General features: G+C 33.7%; 3 protein-coding genes across 7 annotated transcripts in view; 2 read left to right on the top strand and 1 right to left on the bottom strand.

Moving 5' to 3' along the window:
• WRN (WRN RecQ like helicase) overlaps positions 1-3,417 on the top strand; it is a 73,401-nt gene extending 69,984 nt beyond the window's left edge. For all 4 annotated transcript variants that reach the window (XM_034410843.2, XM_087888296.1, XM_034410841.2 and 1 more), the window contains 3 exons: positions 1,080-1,172; positions 1,953-2,090; positions 2,741-3,417. In XM_034410843.2, the coding sequence (XP_034266734.2) occupies positions 1,080-1,172; positions 1,953-2,090; positions 2,741-2,860 (351 nt within the window). In that variant the 3' untranslated portion in view covers positions 2,861-3,417. The remainder of the gene's footprint in view (positions 1-1,079; positions 1,173-1,952; positions 2,091-2,740) is intronic.
• Positions 3,418-5,193: 1,776 nt separating this feature from the next.
• The window catches only part of GTF2E2 (general transcription factor IIE subunit 2), a 34,708-nt gene continuing 18,308 nt past the window's right edge, over positions 5,194-21,593 (top strand). Inside the window, exons 1-3 of the mRNA XM_034410845.3 lie at positions 5,194-5,366; positions 8,355-8,521; positions 20,536-20,624. Coding sequence (XP_034266736.1) covers positions 8,359-8,521; positions 20,536-20,624 — 252 coding nt within the window. The 5' untranslated portion in view covers positions 5,194-5,366; positions 8,355-8,358. The remainder of the gene's footprint in view (positions 5,367-8,354; positions 8,522-20,535; positions 20,625-21,593) is intronic.
• SMIM18 (small integral membrane protein 18) lies at positions 12,242-18,179 on the bottom strand. Of its 2 annotated transcripts, none has more exons than XM_034410847.3 (2): positions 18,110-18,179; positions 12,242-12,674 (listed from the first exon to the last, which is right to left on the bottom strand). In XM_034410847.3, exon 2 carries the CDS (start codon positions 12,645-12,647, stop codon positions 12,354-12,356), a length of 294 nt encoding a protein of 97 aa, XP_034266738.1. In that variant the 5' UTR covers positions 12,648-12,674; positions 18,110-18,179; the 3' UTR covers positions 12,242-12,353. The 2 variants fall into 2 exon arrangements, with proteins under 2 accessions (XP_034266738.1, XP_034266737.1); XM_034410846.3 differs by lacking the exon at positions 18,110-18,179 and adding an exon at positions 13,485-13,504.

Genomic DNA, 21,593 nt, shown 5'->3' on the forward strand with positions numbered 1-21,593 from the left:
GAACAACAGTATCACCTATTGGTAGGAGAAGGAACTCTAATTTTACTTTCTAATATAGCCAGAAAAATGCTGAATTAACAGTTGGGTATAGTATTGCAAAAGTGACTTGTGTTTTTAGCTACATAAGGAAAATGAAATATTGGGAAAGAAACAATTTTTATACTTAGTCTGCATATTCAAACATGTACATAAAGCCTATGAGAAACAAGTATGCTGGCAGAGAAAGGAAAGTTCCTTTCCTCCATTGTCAACCCAGAAACCAAATGAGACCATTTACTGCCTGCACAGAATTCCTTGTTGCCTTTGACTACCGGCTTTTTAGATAAAAGGATATGTTTTGATAATCTGCCATCAAGTGGTTTCTTCTTTTTTTTTTTACCCCTAACAATCACAGATAGATTTCTCCATGGTGATCTGTCCCTTACCTGATTTTCAGGTGTTTCAACATTGCTTCTACTGTCATTGTAACTTAGTCCATCTACTTTATTATTGGTCATTCTCTTTGTTTCCTTTAACTTTTCCCAGCAATAGAACCTATGCCAGAGATCATCTAATATGTGTGAAGTAGGATAATTTAAGTTTGATCATTTGTGTCTTGGGTGAGAACTCTGGGTTGTTTTGTTCAATGATCCATTACAATATATGTCACCTGTCTCAATTTTGAAACAAGATTCTGAGCCAGTTCAAACCCAATCTGAATGCACAGATTACAATTCAGATGAAGCTGTTATAAATAAATATTCTATTGTTGAACTGCTTTATTTCTGGCCTTTAGTTACAGCAAAAAAATACTGAGCTTCCTTCTGCTTTATTTATTGCTTAGTAAAATAGTTTTTGTGATTATATGACTTTTAATCATATTATATGAAAAGCTGCATGTGTTATTGTCCAATTTAAAACAAGTGCAAGATAGGAATATAGAAATAAAAGTAACTGCAATTTTAGTTTTAAAATCTTTTCTTCCAGTTGATTTTATTTTATTTTTATTTTATTAAATTTGATGCACTGATATTTATATTAATGTTAATAACAATTAACTTTAATTTGATCTGTTAATGTAATTTGCTTTAATTTTTCAGGAGGATTCAGTGAAGCCACTTATTCAGGAATCTAATTCTGAATCCTATAGAAATATAAAGCAGAATGCTTCATGTACAGATTCTTTATCCTGGGTAATTATCTAGTACATCATCCATTGATTATATCAAACAAACCAATACTAAAAATATTGTAGAGCCTGCATAAAAATCTTTATTTAAATACTCAATATGTCATATTATGAAAGTTGGAATAAATGAAAAGTGTTTCCTATATTACATATCCATTTTGTATGGACAAAAGATTTGGCTAGTGGATCTTTAAAATAGTTTTCCAGTGTCATGGAGGGGATGGTGTTAAATCATTGAAAAAATTGCTTGGAGTGTACAATTAAATCATTGGCAGTGGCATTAATAGATTATTGCAAAATGCATTGAATTATTATGTAATATAATAAGGATTTTTATTTTGAGCTGAATAATTGATAGATATTATTTGTTGCTTATAAATATTAGAAAGAGGAAAAGAACAAAGCAAAGAATAAAAACTGCTTAGAAAAATATATAACTTTCCCCTTTACATGTCAACCAATTTTATTTATTTATTTATTTTTTTTATTTTTTTTATTTTATTTATTTTATTTATTTTACTGAATTTGTATACCGCCGTACTCCCAAAGGACTCAGGGCAGTGAACAGCCATAGAATAAAACATATAAATACAAAATTTAAAATAGACTAAAATTTGCAATATTTGTAAACATTTCAACCTCCTTAAAAACATACTGTGTTTGTATCTGCCTTGGTTTGTGAGAATTACACTGAGCTTTTAACTGTAATTATAGTCTATTTTGTCAGTCTTTTGTATCCAGCAGATTAGTAGAACTATTATAACTGGTTCCTCTTTTTCCAAAGATACAATGTAATAAGGAAGAGCAAGTCCTTAATCCTAAAGAGGATGTCCAGAGCACTCAGAGTGCTATCAAATTGGCTTCATGGAACCAGAATTCAGCTAATGTTGAGGAAGATCTGTTTACTGATTCCCAGTCAGAGGTAATTGTTATTCTTGTCATCCAAAACAGACTTAGGCAAAGTTAATGATCTGTTGAATATATACTGCTCAAAAAAATAAAGGGAACACAAGCAGAAGACATCCGAGATCTGAATGAATGAAATAGTCCTATTAAATACTTTGTTCTTTACATACAGTAGTTTATACACTGCTCGAACAACTAAAGGGAACACAAAACTACTGTATGTAACGAACAAAGTATTTAATAAGGCTATTTCATTCATTCAGATCTCGGATGTCTTCTGCTTGTGTTCCCTTTATTTTTTTGAGCAGTGTATTTTATTTGATTTTACAACTAAGTTCTAGTACCTTTCCTAATTTCTGTGATCATTTAATATCAAATAACATGTAAGTTCTTATCCCAAGAAGCTATACTTTTGGCTTCCTTTTGCTTTCTAAACTGTTTGGGGGTGGGTGGGTTATCTTGGAAAGCACTTACATATGAGAAAGACTGTCTTTTTTATATATATATATATATATACATATCAAACTCATAAATCCATCCAACAGGTTAAAAGTGGAATAAAGTATTGTAAAGATGCCACTACTTGGGAAGATTGTCTTTTGATGTGTATCTTGTCTGAGTAACAATTACATAGTTAATGAAAGAATAAATTGATTTTTTTGCTAGGTGTTAAGTCAGCCTTCAAAGAGGAAATTACCAGAGTGGTTTGAAACATCAAAGGAAATAATTCCTCCTGTTAAAGTATCTAAAAAATCCAGAGGAGGGAGTAAAGGACTCTTCAGTTGAAACTGGAAATGGCACAACAATGTATTTACAAATAACAACTTCATGAAGATGACATTCTTCTACTTTATTGTGAGTTTTCCATTAACATCTCTTCCAGAAAAATTAATGGGACTTATCAAACTCTGCAAGTGAGCCCAGGCAAAGAAAGAAGAAAAAGATTAATAGTTTAAATCAGAGTGCACATTGCACAGAATATTCTTCACAATGTATGTGTTATGTATTGATGTGAATTGTTCTTTCTCAGATTTAATCACCTATTAAGGAGGATATCTGAACCTGTATTCAGAAGCAGCTGACTTCTCAAAAATACATAAGGTTCCACTTCAAATACTATGTTGACATTTAAGAGAACTGTGTTTTCATGAAATGGACATGCCCATATTTTTTATTTGTAATACACTATTTTTAAGGAAGACATTCCGGTGAAAAATAATATTAAAAAGCAGGATACCATGTGCAATGCTACTTAATTTTTTTAAATTGTTAACTTTTTTTCCTTCTCTTGCACTTACTTTTGGCACTTTCCTACAAAAAATAAAACTTATTTATCATTAAAAGTTGTGGTTCAGTTCAGTGTTTGTGTTCAAAAGAGAAGATTAGCTCTTGATGACTGGATGGACAGTCTTTTTGACAAAATAGACAAGTAATTTGCCATTGTTGCCTTCTGTGATTATTGTTTTGACATCCTCATCTACTATAGTACCCTGGGATTTCCTGGTGGTCTCTCATCCAAGAGAGATAAGGGCAATCATCCAATTTAATTGCTTAGCTTTTTTGAGGCAAGATCTTTTGTTGCCATCTGCTTGGGTGAAGTAAATAGATATGTGTTTTAAATTCCTAGCCTTAAATGATAGACTCCTTAAAAAATTCAAGCTTGACAATTCATTTTCATCCTTCTCCACTCCCTTGTTAAAATTTATCCTGTCTGTTCTGTATATGGCTCATGAATAAACTATCACAGTTATTTATAGTTAATTTTTCTGTCTGTAAACAACTTTGTAGAAGTTGGCTTAAAACAACCTAGAACATTTAGGAATTCTTAGCATCTGACTAACCATAATAGCTATGAAAAAAATGAGTTATAGTAAAGTGGGGTGCAGTCAAGGTATATACGTGGGGTGTCTCGTAAGGAAACTTCTCTACAAAGTTATCCCACTGAATATTGTGATGGACTTTCTAAAATGAACGGATGCTACCAAGTAGCCTTCAAGCCCTTACCAGTCCATGATTAACGTATTTGATTACAAAGAAGCTTTCGAATGATGTAATTTAGGTTCAGAGAAGTTTTATTTTAGCAATAGCACTTAAGGTTCACATATTGCTTCACAGTGCTTTACAGCCCTCTCTAGGTGGTTTACAGTGTCAGCATATTGCCCCCAACAATCTGGGTCCTCATTTTACCCATCTCGGAAGAATGGAAGGCTGAGTCAACTTTGAGCTGTGGGACTCGAACTGCCAAACTGCTGGCAGCCAGCAGAAGTAGCCTACAGTATTGCATTCTAACCATTGCGCCATCACAGCTAATTTTGCTGTTTTTTTGTGTGTTTTTTTTTAAACATGCAAGGCTATTCTTGGAAACTTCAGTCAGTTCTAATCACTTTTTCCAAAATTTACATAGCTTTAGAGAAGGTTTAGATAAAAGCGTCTCTGTGCATTTAGTATAAAGTAGTATGGTATAGAGTAGGGGTTTCCAACCTTGGCAACTTTTAAGACTTGTGGACTTCAACTCCCAAAATTCCTCAGCCAGCAGGAGCTGGTTGAGGAATTCTGGGAGTTGAAGTCCACAAGTCTTAAAGTTGCCAAGGTTGGAGACCCCTGGTGTAAAGTACTCATGGAAGCAAATGGGATCAGCAGGAAGCAGACTAGAAGTAGCAATAGCCGAGCCAAATACTGTATTTTGTATAGTAGCATTTTAGTAGCTCTAGCCCAAAATGTTTGCGCTCTGGGGATCCTTCCTATGGAATTTGCTTCCCTCTGAGATCTAGATCAGGGGTCTCCAACCTTGGCAACTTTAAGCCTGGAGGACTTCAACTCCCAGAATTCCCCAGCCAGAATTCTGGGAGTTGAAGTTCTCCAGCTTAAAGTTGCCAAGGTTGGAGACCCCTGATCTAGAGCACTCGATGAGCACTCTTACTTCTGTACGCCTTTCGGCAGGCTATGCAAGCTTTTGCTGCCAGGGGATTCTGGAAATTGAAGTCCACACCTCTTAAAATTACTAAGGTTGAGAAACGTGGCTAAAACCATAAATTCAACAAGCTCTAATTCTTCTATGGAGATGGGGGTGGGTGGGCAATATTTCACTCCGCAAACGACTTCCTGTTGCCATAGCAATTGTCCTACTTCCGGACCTTTCCTTTAACTCTGACGCAAAATGCAATGGACCAGCGACAGGAAAGATGGGCGCCCTTAAATAGGAACTACTAAGCCAATCGGAAAGCGGGAGCCGGTGGGCTCCGTGGATTCGCCCGTCTTCCTTCTTGCCGTTTGGAGTCGCCTCATGCGCGAGGTGAGTGGCTTGGCGCGAAGTCTCGGGATGGGGTTGGCGGGATTAAGAGCCGTTCGGGGAGGTGAGGGGCGAGTGGCGACGTTGTGCCGCCGCCTCGGGTGCGGAGTTGCGAAGCTCGACTCCCTCAGGGGGGGCCGAGGAGTTCAGCAGCCCCTCGGAAACAGGGGCGGTCCACGGGGAAAGCGGAAGACGGGAGAATTCTGGGCAGGTCAACGAGGAAACGCCGCTTTCGCATTTTAAACACGGGAGGCTCGCGGGAGCCTTCGAACTGCGCGGCGTGTAGTTTCGTGAGGGGGGGGGGCACGAAGCGGCCGAAGATCCTTTCTGACCGGGAGTATCTCGGTGGAAGTCTTGATTAAAGACTTAAAAGGATTCCCGTGCACCGCACCTCCCTCAGCAAGATGCCTCTCTTTAGGGAATCCCCGACGGACGGTGGCTCAACCCCCGCTTTAAATCCTTTTTTGCGAAGGAGATTTTGTTCCCTAGCTGAACGACTAGGACGTTCAGCCGAAATCAAATGTCCGTCTTTTAAATGTTTCTTGCCCATCCCCCCAGAGCAGCAGACGTTTATGCAGGACAGTCTTTCAGATATACTCCAGATCTTGGCTGTACCTAAAATAAGTTGCCTAACTTACTGTGAGAAACCGACTCGCCAGCCAGAAATTTGTCAGAGTTATGAAGTGAAGCAGCAAACAGTTCATTACTTTCTTGCAAGAGCAGGTGGCTAGCAAGTAGGTGCACACAGGAATACATTTCTCCAGCTTTTTATTCCCTCCACCCAAGCACAAATCCCTCCTCTGCAGGCCCCTTTGACAAAGACTACAGGGTCACAATCTTCTTGGAACACCTGTTTCATCTCTTCTCCATGAACTTCCCTATGTTTAATCTGTCCCCCCATCTTTTGCCCAGTTCCCCTTTTTCTAGACTACCTTTTGTCCCTTTTTAGATTAATTTCTTAACCTACATTTCCTGTTTCCTTACAGTCTGAGTAGCATAAGCATAATAAATTGAAACAAGCACTGTCTTCATCAGTTTCTTACGCTACAACATTCTCAATACCAAGCATAGAATGTAAACAGACCTTTCTATTGATGCAGTTTAAAACTGCATCCATGTTTTGTAGTAGCTGTACGGTATTGGTAAGATAGATTCTTCTTGATTGCCACTGAGACAAATATGGGATAAACACTATACAAATAAAACTTGTTATACTAAAATGTAGTTTTCAAACCAAGTCTTGCCTGTCCTACACTACTGCTTTTACCAAAATACATTTGCACTTGTTTGAAATATGGATTCCTGAAAAACGTCCTTTGTGCTAGTGAACAGTACTTCACTGTAACTATCTTTCATGGCAATCCTTTATTTTGAGAAAGCGTATTTATATTCAAAGATTGCTATCCTTGTTACAGATAGTAACAGATAGACCCTCTGGATACCATTGCACTTATCTCCCAGCTTCAATCACTATTGTTTTTGCTTGCTGGCTTGTTGGAAATCGCTTCATTATCACCTTAAAGGCTCCAGTTTGTGTACCTATTATGAATCTACTGTAGCTATGAAAATCATTCAACAGCGTGTTATGTAGCTTTTAAATTCTATAAATCAGCTTTATTTTCATAAACTTCTAGCATACAGATAGAGCAATCCAAAGACAATTTAAAAAGGATTAACAACAACAGATTTTGGAAGGTTCTATGTCTCAATGAAATTTGGAATGAAAAACATATAACTTGAATTTACAGATTATGATAAAGCAAATTTAGCATCATGTATGATCTCAGTTATATATAAAATATGACTTACACCTTAATATTTTATGTCAGCCAGGCTACTGTTGTTTTCCCCCCTTTAATATACTGCTTTAATGCAGTATATTCATGTAAATATTTTCTTTTGAATCTATACAACAATTACTTAAAAATATGGAAATATGATCATATATGTCTTAAAAATACAATAGATGCATTGTAGTGGTTAAGGAAGTAACTCAAATGGCTCCTACTGTGATGCTGCTTTCAACTTCACAGTGATTATTGCAGACCTACTTTACAGAATTGTTTTAAAGAAAAAAATCTCTCCAATCCAGAAATTTCCAAATCTGTTCATGTTATCTTTTTCTAAATGTTATTAAGTTTTTGCTTGTTTTCAAGTAATTGGTTTTTATTATGTGTGATGAAAATGAACATAATATGCTGTTTAGAGTCAAAATTATAGTAAGCAAAAATTTGATGCTTCCCTGAAAAACACTTAATGCTAAGCATAATTGGTAAAAATTTATCTATTTACTTTAATTACTATAGTTTTATATTATCTTTCTGAAAGTGCAAAGAAAATAGGCTAGTAAGAATATATAGGTCTGTAATTGTCCCCAATTAGTATAATTTGGAGCTTGGAGATAATGAAGTAAAGCATCACATAAGTGTGTGTGTGTGTGTATCTGTCTGTGTCTGTCTGTTTCATTCTATTTTGCATCTTTTTAAAAAGAGGCATCTGGATACTTTGGTATAACTGCTGTAATAATTAATATAAATAAAAATCCCTTTCCTGCTACCCAATTCAGTTTCTTGTTGGATTTTAGAACTTGATAATTTAGTTTTCTTCTTAGTAAGTATTTTTTTTTAAGTTTAACTTTGGCTTTTAAAATTTCCTACTCTTGTTGTTTGGAGATAATGAGAGAAGTTTTTAAATCTTTTGCATATTTTGATGCACATCAACTCTTGCCAGAAAAGCCAATAAAGTAAAGTAATGGAAATCAATTCAGAATTGTTGGTGGGTACCAAGTTGAGTTTCTTGATAAATATGTGTAATTACAGCTGGAGAATGCTACACCTCTTAAGGTGGAATATTCAGTTATCATTTTTGCAAGCATAGATTTATCAGGGTCTAAAAATAAAACATTTTTATTTTGAGCTTTAAACATACAATATTAAGTTAAGAATGATTTTGGTATGTTAATATTTATGTGTCTTTTTTTTTCTGTGACAGAATTATGGATCCAAACTTGTTACGAGAACGAGAACTTTTCAAAAAACGAGCACTCTGTACACCTGCTGTAGAGAAACGTCCAGCACCTTCTTCTGATTCCTCATCTTCTAAAAAGAAGAAAGCCAAAGTAGAACAGAGTGGTTCATCAAGTTCAAAACCAAATACAGGTTAGTAGGGGCAGAGGGAAATTTGAGATAAGCAATTGATGCATGTACCTCTTGGTTGACGGGTGCAGGTAATAGCATGCTGACTTGCATAGATAGTTGGCATAGAATAAGGTGAACATATTGGCCTAAAACTGAATTTTTGGATGTGGTATGCTGACCAAAATGCATGTGAAAACTGATAACCATTGCTGTTACTGTTTGCAGGGAATGCTAGGTGTAGCATGATTGTGATTGTGGCTGGTAACAAAGTCTATTCTTACTCTACTCATTTAACATACCTAAAATCGTTATGCAAAAGTCTTAATTGGCCACGATAGGTGATGAAGATAAATATGTCATCAGTTGGCAAGTCTGACATTTGGAAGATTACAACTAGGAATGTATGTAAATGTAAAGAACATAAAGAGCATGAGAATGAATAAATTGTATAAGAATAAATTTGTATTGAAACTAAGAGAAAAATGAAGGATGTAATAATCTGAAGGTAATCAGATTTTATGGAGTGGAACTGATGAACATTTGCAGTGAAATGAAGATATAACTTTATGAATGAAAGAGCTAAAATGTATGTCAAAAGATGAATGTCATCTAAATTATGGATACAAATAAAAGTTGGAATCCATGAATTGTTGATAGTTGTATGTTGTGCTCCAGTGTGTAATGCTAATGGAAGAACCAGAAATGACTATGGAAAAAATCATTACACATGAATCCAGGAAAAAAATTACTCTGCAAGGTGACTTGGACAGATGGGAGAAAAACAAGTAGAGAAAAAGTAGACTATTCAGAGACCCAAGAATAGCAATAGCACTTGGATTTATATTCCACTCCACAGTGCTTTACACCACTGAGTGGTTTACAACATCAGCATATTGTCCCCAACACTCTGGGTCAGTTTCTGCTTTAAAAATATGTTTGTTTTAATTATGTAAATATTTAGCCACATATGACAAAATAAAGAGTATAAATCTACAAGCATTATTGGTTTGAATATTTATGATGAAAATTGAAAAACTGAGTGAAGGGTGTAAAATTGAACAGAGGTTCTGAATGTTGAGTAGAGCATTTCCCAGAGTAGATCTTGGAAAAGAAGTGTTCTGGAAGAAAAGGAAAGTGAAAGTATAATAGCTACAAGAGAGCAAATATAAAAAATAGAAGGAATGGAAGAGAACAATAAAAAAAGTTCATGTGGAAGTTGTGTAGAGTAATCAGAATTGTGGTATTGAGTGCCAGGAAAGAATATATACTTATGGTAATGGGAAGTAAGGAAAACGATTCTTGGTGGAATGATGAAAAAAGCTATGGATAAAAAAAATGCACATAAGAGCAATAACAGAAATAATACATTCTGGAAATGGGTGAAGAGGGCTAAACATGGAGTTTCCAGTTGAATAAGATTTTAAAAATTAAGCAATGAAATGATTTGTGAAGAAACTGAAATGAACCAATACGTAAGTGATTTGCATTGTAATAACTGATATTTTGAAGTGTGGAATTGAGCTGAATACAGTACATATAACTAACCAAGACAAAAATAATGAAAATGAAGTCATAAATGCATAAGAAAGTTGAAAATGGTAAGGCTACATGTCTGGTAGCTCTAACCCAAGAAATGTTAAAATATGTGACTTGCTCATGGTGTGACTGCAGGATTTGTTTAATACATAGGTGAAGACTGCATCTGTGTCTGATAGTTGGGGAATGCTGCTAATTGTTCCTCTAGACCAGAGGTGTCAAACTCACGGCCTATGGGCTGGACTCATCACACGCTGGCCATCCCCACTCCCTGTTTAGCGAAGGGGGAAAAAGTCACTATGTCACTTGACAACAACGTGACGCCATGAATTTGACATCCCTGTTCTAGGCAAAAGGAAAAGTACCAATAATAAATGCTAAAATTATAGAATTCTGCTTGAAAAGGTACAACAGGTGACAACAAAATTTCGGAAGTGCAGCTGAATTTTATATTGAACAAGGGTTTCCACAACAAACCTGTGCTCTTCAGTAGGAAGAAAGTTTATTTGCATATTTTGAAAATGCATGCAATAACATGAATAGATTTGAATTATGGAACATTTTGCATGAAAGAAAAGTTGAATGAAAGAAAACGAAGGAAATTAAATTTAGTGGACAGGAATTATTTAAGTGTATTTGTTCAAACATGAAGAAACATGGAGAGGTAGCATTAAGAACAAATGGGTGCTGATTAATGTGGGTTGAATACAGCACTGAATAACCAGTATGAAAGAAACATATTGAAGTGGTTTGATAGAAAGAAATAACAAATATATGAAGAAAGAGATTAAAGTGTTGAAAGTTAGCAGAAAATTGTGGTTGAATGCAGTTGGTGAGATGCTCAAAAAGAGAGAAGTGTGAAGCTTAAAAAACAAGGTAATTTATGAACCAATGTGTCTAATGTTGTACAAACAAGGATATTAAGCAAGGACCACCCATGTTTTTAGGTTGTGCATACTTATTTACTTGGTGGGCTTTCTTTCTAGCTGTGCAATGAGTGGAATGGTCAAACAATTTGCATTTGATTATATTTTTTAGTGTTTTTTAAAAGTTCCTTTAACACTAACCTAACTTTCTATTTCTAAGATATCTTCAGGCATGTGTCTTTTCTTTTCTGGGAATGTTCTGGATCTTGGGATTTCTGATGGAGTCTTTTGTAATTGATTTAGGAGCAGTGAGTCAAAAGTCCTGCTGATTTTTGCAGTAGCACAAACAAATAACTGTTATATAATAAAAACAAGTTTTACCATTCTGTGACTTCTTGTTGCATAAATATGCTTGCTTGCTTTCTCTTTCCATTTCATACTGACGATCTTATTCAAGGCTGATGAAATAAGCAGCATAAGTGGTAGACATAATATAGAATAATGTGGCCAAGGAATTATAATCCTAAATTGATTTGATAAGAATTATTTCTGCTGACTAAGATTGAGAAAGGACTGCTGCCCCATTTTATAATCCCAAATTTTGATAGCCTATATAGCATAGATTTTGGCATGGAGGACTCGGTGTATAGCTGCTGTTTTGATGGCAGTCCCATGTTTTTAATATTCACTTTAAATCAAAATAAGGGAACAAGGTTACTGTCATATTTGCTATAGGTTTTTAATATATTGGATTAAATATTAAAAATTAAAAGTTGGACTGGATAAGGAAGCATTAACATTTTCTTTGGCTCTGCTTCTTAGCTGACTTTATCAGTACTTGTGTCGGGCTGACATGATCACTGTATAATTAACTATGGGGAATATAATTGCTAAGAAACTAGGAAGTGTCTAAGCACAGGGAAAAAGTGTTTTGATGTACAACTAATAGTAATCCATATCTTTTACTTATCTAATATTTAACAGGTTTGTAAAAGATTATTTTGAACCCTGTGTTGGCATAGTCTCTTGTTTGAGGTAATGGAGTATCAAACTACTATTTTGATACATTAAAGATATAATCAAATTGATTGCATGGCAAATGATGCTTTTATATTCTGTGGTATCTTAATATGCTTTCATTTATTCTGACTGCATTTTAAATAAAGCAAAAAGCAATTCATTAGATGAACAAAAATTTATTTAATCAGTACTAGTCAACAGCAGTTCATTATAAAACAAAACCAACCCTCTGTTTTCACACCACATAGTGACATTAACCATTAGCAAGTATTTTGTAACCTTTTCAGGTTTCTACCCATTGGCAAAAAAGGGACTGCTAATAGCGATATTTAAGGCTAAACAGGATCTGAATTGCTTGGTCCTAAAATACAAGAGGCTTCAATATAATGTTGAACATATGTTTGTTTCTGGTGCTGAAGATCACTCCACAACTACACCACTTCCGTTTCATGCTTTCTGAAGCTGTTCATCATAGATCTAACAGGATTGGGTTCATTGTCCAAGTCTTTCATGGTTTTGTTTTTAACACAGCAGCAACAGTCAAGCAGCTCATATAAAAAGGCTAGTACCACCAAACATATTACAGTAAATATAAATATGACCAGGATGATAAAACAGGCAGTGTTCCAGTTGTCATGGAAAGGGTAAATTTTCTGCACTTGAAAGCCAAGATACTGATAGAGGGATGTGGTTTCATTCCAGCGGCTAATGTTGAAAGTTGCCATGTTTGGAAACTCCTCTGATTTCTCTCTCTGCAATAAATTAAAATATAGAAATAGTTAGGGTTCTTTTCTCCTTTACTAACAAAGTAAAACTGAAAAAGCTATTTGTCATAAATGTTTCTTTATAAAACACAAGTAGACAATTTTCCCAGGGTCGATGGCCATAATTCCCTTCTGGGGAGGTTTTCAGATGATATCACCAGAAAGACAATGACAACCCTTGAAGGGCAAAATTAGTTTTTTAGCCATATTGAGCAATTTTTGGAGCTTTAGAGATAGAAATTAGAGTAATTTACCTTCTTCTTTTGAGAGAGAAATTTACATTTTGGTACCAAATTTTTCCCAAAGAATAAACAAATAGAATACAGCTATTAAAAGCAGCAAAACAAAAGCCCTGCTTTTTAAAATGGTGGTGGTAAAGGGTCACCAAGTCAATTTTTTCATAGATCATTATCAGTTTTCTGATTCATTTAGCAAGTAAGCTGTTGCAGTAAATACCAGTAGAAAGGTTTTTTTTGCCTGAAGAGCTAGATAATAAACAATCTCTACTTCTGATCTTTTTTACAATAATAACATAAAACCTTCAAGCTGCTGCCTGCATTCATTTTGGAGTGTTTGACTGGCATGCCAGTCATACTCATTCTGAATAATCATTTGCAATTCAGTTCTAGTTGAGAATGTGGTTCTTTATAGCTCACAGCATAATTGTATACGTGACTACATAAATGTATTGAATTTATTGGGATTACTCCCAGATAAATCATCACAGTATCGAATTACGTTTTCAAAATGTTTTTTGAAGAAGCATTTGAAGACATTTGCTGATGTAAATGGACTTACCAATGCTGCAGTATTGCAATTGCTGATTTCTGGTTTCATCTTTATTGATAAAGCCAAAGAGTTTGGCATTGATAAAGCTAAACGTTCACTATCCTGATTTTCTGAAAAATCTCAGTTTGCCAGCAGTGCTCTAAAGCTGCTATACTGAGACGATGCTATGTTGCTGGGCTTGCAGAAACAGTGCCTTTCAATTCAGTGCTGGCAACATCATAATACCAGGAGGGACAGGCATGTGGGAAGAGGACAGGGATGTTGTGGGTACCAACAGTCACATAAAAGGCTACTGGGAGGATGCATATAAGTTGCTCACCTCATCTTAACTCTTTATGGACTCATTGCTAGAACAATAGCAGCAGCATTAGATCAATGTCAGTCATATCCAATTACATAATTTTCCCCCTTTCCAGCTGCTATTTAAATCAAAACTACAAAGAGGAATATTAATCTTTGAAAGCTACGTACAAGCCTCTAATTTATTATACCTGAAAGAAAGTATATAGAAAAGTTCAATAAAGATGCTTTTTCTAGCAGTATTTTACTTTTCATGTATAATTCTGATCCCAGGCATCCAGATGATGCTGTGAATATTGGCCCTCCAAATGTCCTTTCCCAATTCCAGGAGCCAAAGGATGTCTCATCCAGTATGACCTCTTCCGATACATATCAGCCACATTGTTATAAGACAGTGGAGAGTTTAAAGCAGTCCATTTAAGTGCCTGAGGAATGTAATATAATTGAGAGGTCCCAGATTACAGTCTGGTTCAGTGCCCTATTAATCACGCCTACCCTGCTGTTTCACTTTTTTTTTTCCAACTAGAAGCTGTGAGAAAAAAACACACTGAGGAAAGAGCTGCCCACTCACAGCAGAATGAAAAGCCATGTAGGATCATGGAATTGTTTCAAAGGGAAAAAAGAAAGCTATTACAGGTTGATATTTGCCCTTTCCTAAAAAGTTTAGATTTGAATTACAGACCATGGAAGTGTTTTTCAAAAACAATTCAAATTTTCAGAAAGAAACTAAACACTACTTTGTAATGTAAGTAGATTCCTTTCCAGTTTTTATTATTTCCAATTACTGTACTAGGCAAGAATTACAATTTTCTAAGGGAAGAATGTTCTAGAGCAGATCCCATTTCTAGATGTGTCTTAGATTGTTTTTACAGTCTAGGACAATAATTCCCTTCATAGGGTAGCTCTAAAGTCTAAGCAAACCTGTAAATAGGTTGGTGGGAGGGGAAGAAAGCAACTTATGGTAGAATTTCCTCCCAGGAAAGCCTCCCAGTCATAGCTGTGCATCTCCTCCATTTGGATCAGGAAGATAAATAGGATACATGCACAGCATGATGGTCTAAAGCTTTAATAATTATGTCTGCCAACTGATACCATCTATTCCACTCATTATTCTCTCAAGTGTCAACCTAATTCCTTCAAAAGAAAATGCTAGAAAAATTTTAAAGCTTTGTTTTATGATCAAGTCAGTCTGCCAGGCAGTGATAAGTAAAAAACTCCAGCTAAACTGTTACAAAATCATCAGCTGGGGACTGACAAAAATGGAGTATTTGAAGGATTATTCCATTCAAACTAATTATTCAATTCAATGGAATAATTCAAATTATTTCATTGAAAATTAATGAGCTACAATATCTGGACCACAAAAAGCAAGAGAATTGCTACATAACAAAGAAAAGTATAGAAAAGTTCAGTCTTCCCAGATCTCAATGAATATTTTTGTTCTTCCCCCACATAGAACTCTATGCCAAAACAAGATTGTTACTTGTGAATGGAAGAGGAGAAAAAAAATCAACAACCTTCTCCATCCACCTTATCTGGATGGCAGAAATCTGTATGACCACTAGATAGAACCATTCATGTTATGAATGAATTTTCATGGCATTTATGTTTCTAGTTAAGTCACTTTAAAATATTCCTATCTATTTTCTTCACACAGTTTCATTTCAAAACTTGGAATCCAACCAATATGGACTAGTGGTTAAAGTGTTGGACTAGGCACAGGAAGACCCAGTTCAAATTCAAGTTCAATGAAAGGAGGATCTACATTATACTTTAAATTTTAAAAGGGGAGCAAAGAAGAAAAAAGCCCCACAAGAAGTAGAATGTTTAGAAAAGCCTACAAGATGATTATATTTGAACTATCTTGAAACAAAAATATGAATTGTTATTCTATTTTTGATTTAAATTTTCTTGTAAGTTTAAAAGAGAAGATAACAAAACAAAACATACAGAATATAGAAAGCAAAGAAAGAAAAAGACAAAAGTGCAGAACAAAAAGAATAAAATAGAAAGAAAAAGCTTCTGATTTCTACTACAGTAAATACAAGTATTAGTAGAAAATTAACTTACTATGATTTTAAAAGCTCACTTTTTCCTACTATCCACTTTTTTTTCCTAATCAAAACCATAAATTATAAGTGGATTTTTCGGCTTTATGCAAAAACTTGTAAAAGGGTAGCCATAAATATAAATATTGTCTTTTTTCTAATCAAGGAAGTTAATTTAATCATCTCTGCAAATTCCGTCATCTTCACCAACAATCCCCATATTGTGGGCAGTGTCAAACTTTTCCAGTTTTGACCATATAAGTAATCTTGTTGAAATTGTCATATATAAAAAGAAAGTTCCATGGCTCTTTCTAGCTGTCCACTAATCCCTAAAGAAAAATCTCTGGTTTCTAGACTGTATATCTAGAATGGCAATATTCAACTATTATTCTAGATATACAATATAAAGGATATATAAAAATCTTATAAAATTATAGGACAGGAGTAGCATGTATGTTTACTTATAACTCCCTAACTGGTTCTTTCTCTCTTTGGCAGCAGTAATATGCAGTGATGTATGTATGTAATATGTATTCCATTTAGCAACAGTAGTTTCCTTACTGTAAAGTTACAGTAAATTTACTATAGAATTTACAGAACAACTGCATATGTTCCAGATATAGTTTGAATTTACTAGAAGCAACATTGATGTGTCAAAATATTTAGAATATATTTAAAGTAAGATTTGAGTGAGGGAATTTAGAAAGGTGTAAGTTAGCTAACGTAAGGTCTCCTTAAAGTTGACTTCTACGGCTGTGTTGTTATCTTGGCAATAGCTGTCTTCAGATATGTTTTGTCTAATAAGAGAAACCAGCCTGTTTCATGATACAAGAGAACTGTTAATTTTGAATGTTTTTCTGGGAAACAGATCCCTGAATATTGAAATTTAATTTGGGTTGAAAAGGTAGAGTATATTAGTTTTTGACAGTGTGCAATTGTTTGACACAGGTATTTGGTGGTAATATTACTGTTACTTAATATTACTGCAATATTAAGCTCTACAAGTGTGCAAAAATGAAAAGACAACACATTTCAGAATGTTTAGAACTCAGTATTTAAGGAGGAAATATAATATTTCTGACTTTAAAAATAGGCAGTTTTTCATAAGGATAATCATTACTCATTTTTATTTTAAATCTTACTTTGATAAGATGAGACATGAGAATCTCAGGCTAAAGTTTGTATTCAGGGTCGCTTATGCTTATTTAACTATAAAAATAAATGGATTTCTGTCCTTATTCTAATTAAATATATAATATATATTTCTGTATCCATGATGGCAATTTTTGTACTGGGAGTTTAAAATTTTGAAACAAACCATGTTCTGTCAGAGTTAGAAATTTCAGTATAATCTATGCAGCTGAGTACTAGCTAGACATATGGTTTGAAATAAAATAGGTACTATTTACTGACTGGTTATTATTATAAGAATGAAATTTTACTTGGTTATACAAAGAATAAAAGGCTATTTTTGAAGTTCACTGAATTGCTTTAAATAATCCTTATTAGAATTCTTAGAAGAAAGCTTTGAATAAAATCCAGAAACTTCTGTAAATTTGGTTGCGATCTTAAATCATTTGTATATATGTGGGAAGGGGGCAAGCCTCACTAATCTTGTTTTATGTCTGAATAACATTGCACTATTATCAGCTGATGTAAAACAAATTACTTGTACATATAATAACTTACATATGTAAATACCAGTGGCTAATTCAGATGGAATTGAGTTTAGGGAAGTTTATTTATTAAACGGCTACAAACCAAATTGATTTCTTTGAAGCAGTGTCCATGTCAGCAACTTACTGATTCATTTTATACAATGGCCAGATGGCAAGGCTAGATGAAGAGATCAGTTTACTGGCTTGGTTAATAAGACAGGTTTTGCAATTTAATGATTGTATAAATTTGGAAAAAAATTAAAATCTTGCTACCATTTAAAAATACACTGTCCTGTTTATTAAATTTTACCTCCCAAAATGAAATTAATTATTAGGACACATAGAACCTCAGATCTAGTTTACAAATTACTGGGTATGTTAGTCTCTTTTTAAAATGGATGGTCATCAATTCTTCATGAATGCACAGATGGCAAGATTCTCTATTATCACAAGACAAGCACCTCTGCATTTAACCACCATGCTCATAAGCTTCAGAATCAAAAACAACTATAATTTAAAAATGCATCAATAAGGGGTCTTACATATTCTGATTTTCTGAAATGTAATCATTTTTTGCAAATAAGACTATTTATAAGGCATTATTTTTTAAAAAAAGATATAGACGTACCTCTTTTCTGAAAAGATGCTGGAACAGTGCTGATCTGCTGTTTAATACAGCTTCTGGTACAGCTAAGATGGAGCTTTGCTACTATTGGCTGAAGCAGAATGCAGCTGACAGCTTCCTTTATGCTTATTTGCATTAGACCCTTACCCAACGAGGAAATCATTCATAAATCTGAAATATATAAAATATCAGATTATATTCTACCTACTTTCTTAACCTCTTTAAAAGCTTATTTAACAATGAAATATATTTAAAACAATGTGCTCTTTTTTGCTTTAGTTTGCTTTGATATTTATTGTTTTAATTTATTCAGGATTTTTTTCCTAATAGCAGATTAAGCTGGTGTGAAACACACATGTACAATCAAGATCTTAATAGAGGAGAATTACATATATGCATGTTGGAACACAAACATTCATATATTTTAAATATAAAGATACCTTATGACTTACCATTATTCTTTGTCTTTCACTTTATGATATAAACTATTGAAATCTGTGAAATTAAAGTAGTGATTTCTGAATTGGCTTAATAAGATTTCATTTTCCATTGTCTTCAGGCCTATTTCTATAATTCTAGTTTGTCATTTAATCAGATGATATTTCTACAAAACACAGTATGTTTAAACATTTTGTTTAGATTTATATATTTTAAATTTGTAAACTGCTTTTTAGTAGCTCAGCAAAACAAAAAAATAACAAGCACAAAAAATATATGCAAAGGTCATATAATAAAATACAGTAAATAAAATAAAACACACTTGAGAAAAGAATATATTCTGATATTTCCTGGTATTCAAAATTATTTTCAGTGGATTTTCTTGACCAAGCAAATAAATTGGATTTCTTATTTATTAAAACTATGAAAGAAATCTCAAAATTACCTTATAAAATGAATTTAAGAGAATATTACGAGACATGTTATACATTGACAAATTCTTGTCAGTGGTATGGGAGTTTTATGCCATTACCACCTTCTAAGATTTTTTTCCCCCAGTTTTGTTGTTTAGTTTACAAATCTGGAATTTCCTCATGATCTTCTATCCCAGCACCAACTCGGCTAATAAACCCTGTTTAATTTTTTCAAGTTCCAGCTAGTCAATTAGGTATTGCAATTTATTTTGATTCAATACATCATTTCAACTGGAACTAAAATAAAGCCAATATAAAGTAAACAAATACAAAGTTATGATCATTGCCATTTTCTTCCTGTTGACCATCATCTTTTCCAGAAATGGTTTTTTTAATATAATATTTAAAATCCTAATCTACCCAAAGCTTTTTAAATGTTCTTTCTATTGTCTACGCACTGTGCTTTTCTCGAACAATATTGATTACTTAGAATCCTTTGTGTTTTCATTTGATTGCAACTGTTTTAACAAAAAAAAACATTGAGGCAGTTTTCTTCAGGGAAGTTTTCATTACTTCAAAACACAACATCCTTCTCGATCATCTCACCATGATGGGAAATAAATATAGCTCTGCTATGTTTCCAGTTCTTTTTCAGGCTAAGAGACCGGAATAGTTTGAGCTAATTCCATCTTAAGTAACCTGGAACCATGATAGCGTACATTGTACATATTTTCCAGAAACCTCTTTTCAATTTTGTAAGTTTCTTCTATATCCCCTCATTTTCTTAAATTGCAATATGTGAGCTTGGAGGGAGAGAGGGAGGAAGACAGAGGGAAAGAGACAGAGTGGATTTCTTTGGGGGGCACCAAACATAGATGTTTTCCTGGACACTGATTTTTTTTCCAATGTAGCTTCCATAAATTGCTTCCCGTATTTTTTATGATTAACCAATTGATTTAAATTCTGAGTTGTCCTGATAGTAATTTCCTATAAGCAGGAAAATATACATTCTTGTAATTCAGTATAAATTGAAAAACACACAGTTATAACACAAAATAACACAGTTATTTTGTAATTCTATTTTAAGAAAGTTAAAAAAACCCTCAATTATTATTATAGAGATTTTCAGCTGTGTATAAGCCAGGTCAATTGTGATTATTTTTAATTGTATTTTTTAGGATGTTAATTTTGATTAAAGTGCATTAATTCATTTTTTGAATAAATAGTTTAAATCTGGACCAAGAGATGTATAGCAATATAGTGAACAATAAGAAAACATTTGTAAATTTATATATATATATATATATTAGAGTAGCATGTTTAATTTGTTGACTTGAAAATGTCTTGTGCTTTAAAATGAATTTGAAAATGAATTGTGTTTTAAGAAATCCTGATTTCTCCAATTTTTTTAGGATTCAATAAAATTCTAATAAATTTATAATAAAATTTCCCAATTTTATTAACAGCCCAATAAAGTATATGGGTCAATATTTTCATAGGTTTGGTTACACAAGTATATATTTCACTATGCCTGACCTACAGAATGACAATCTGTACCATTTTTTTTCCCCTTTACAGACCACAATGGAACTTTTAATTTGAAAGCTCTTTCTGGAGGCTCTGGCTACAAGTTTGGAGTGCTTGCAAAGATAGTGAACTATATGAAGGTATAATTTTGCTACCAAGTTTACTATGTGCACCTTTTATGATTACCATATTTCAGCAACAATATTTAAATATTGTGCGATGACACAAAAAATAGGTACAAAAAGAATTTCATACCTGTGTTTGCTAATTGGGACAATATATTTGTTCTCTCAGATGAACTATGAACAGTGAGTCAATGAACACTGAGATTGGGATTTGACATTTTTTATCTTAGAATGGAGTACATTTAATATTTATAATTAACTAAAAATTGTGCATTTTTATGTAAACGCAGCATTTAGAATATAGTTCCCCTGTGGTCTCTTTATTTATAGTAAATAAAAGTAATGCAGAACTATGCATAGTTTTTGGATTGGATTTTTTGTTAATAATTATTTGGATAATCCCCCTTTATTCATGAGCTTCAAACTCACAAAAGACTGAATGGGATTGCTGCGAGGAACATGTTTGCCCAGGGTTAATCTTCCCATGGTAATGTGGGCATGTGCTGAAGATGAATAGGGCAATGTTATATGCAGTCCTGCAAACCGTAGAAAGAACGCCAAGTCTGGAATTGTATGGCATGTTGACATACAAATTGAATAAACTTCCTAAAAATGTGGTTCAGTAGTATTGTTCAAACTCATTTGTGCCAAGAAGCCTCTCTTACTTTACCCAGAGTGAAAACATCCTGGTGCAAGTTGGTTGGGATAAAAGCTACTTGTGATAAAGTCCTTTTGAATTGTTCTAATTTGTGGTCTGCTGTCTAGTAATATAACATTGCTCTAATACTGTTGTAATTTATTTAGGTGATTCACATCATTTTCAATATCTGGGTTAATACTGTGAAAATGCAGCATAGGCAGAATTAGTAAAATAAACTATTGAAATTAAAGCAGTTAAGGTCCTTCAGCTATTTAAGCAAGATTATTTTTGCACATATTTTGTCAGCTTCTAATGTAACTAATGTTACAGTTTTGAAAGATAAT

This window comes from Pantherophis guttatus, chromosome 2 (assembly GCF_059756535.1).
Source record: "Pantherophis guttatus breed Tessera chromosome 2, ASM5975653v1, whole genome shotgun sequence".
Taxonomy (NCBI): Eukaryota; Metazoa; Chordata; class Lepidosauria; order Squamata; family Colubridae; genus Pantherophis; species Pantherophis guttatus.

Excerpts from the sequence above, each read along its gene's own strand:
- SMIM18 (XM_034410847.3), bottom strand. The coding sequence starts at position 12,647 with ATGGCAACTTTCAACATTAGCCGCTGGAATGAAACCACATCCCTCTAT.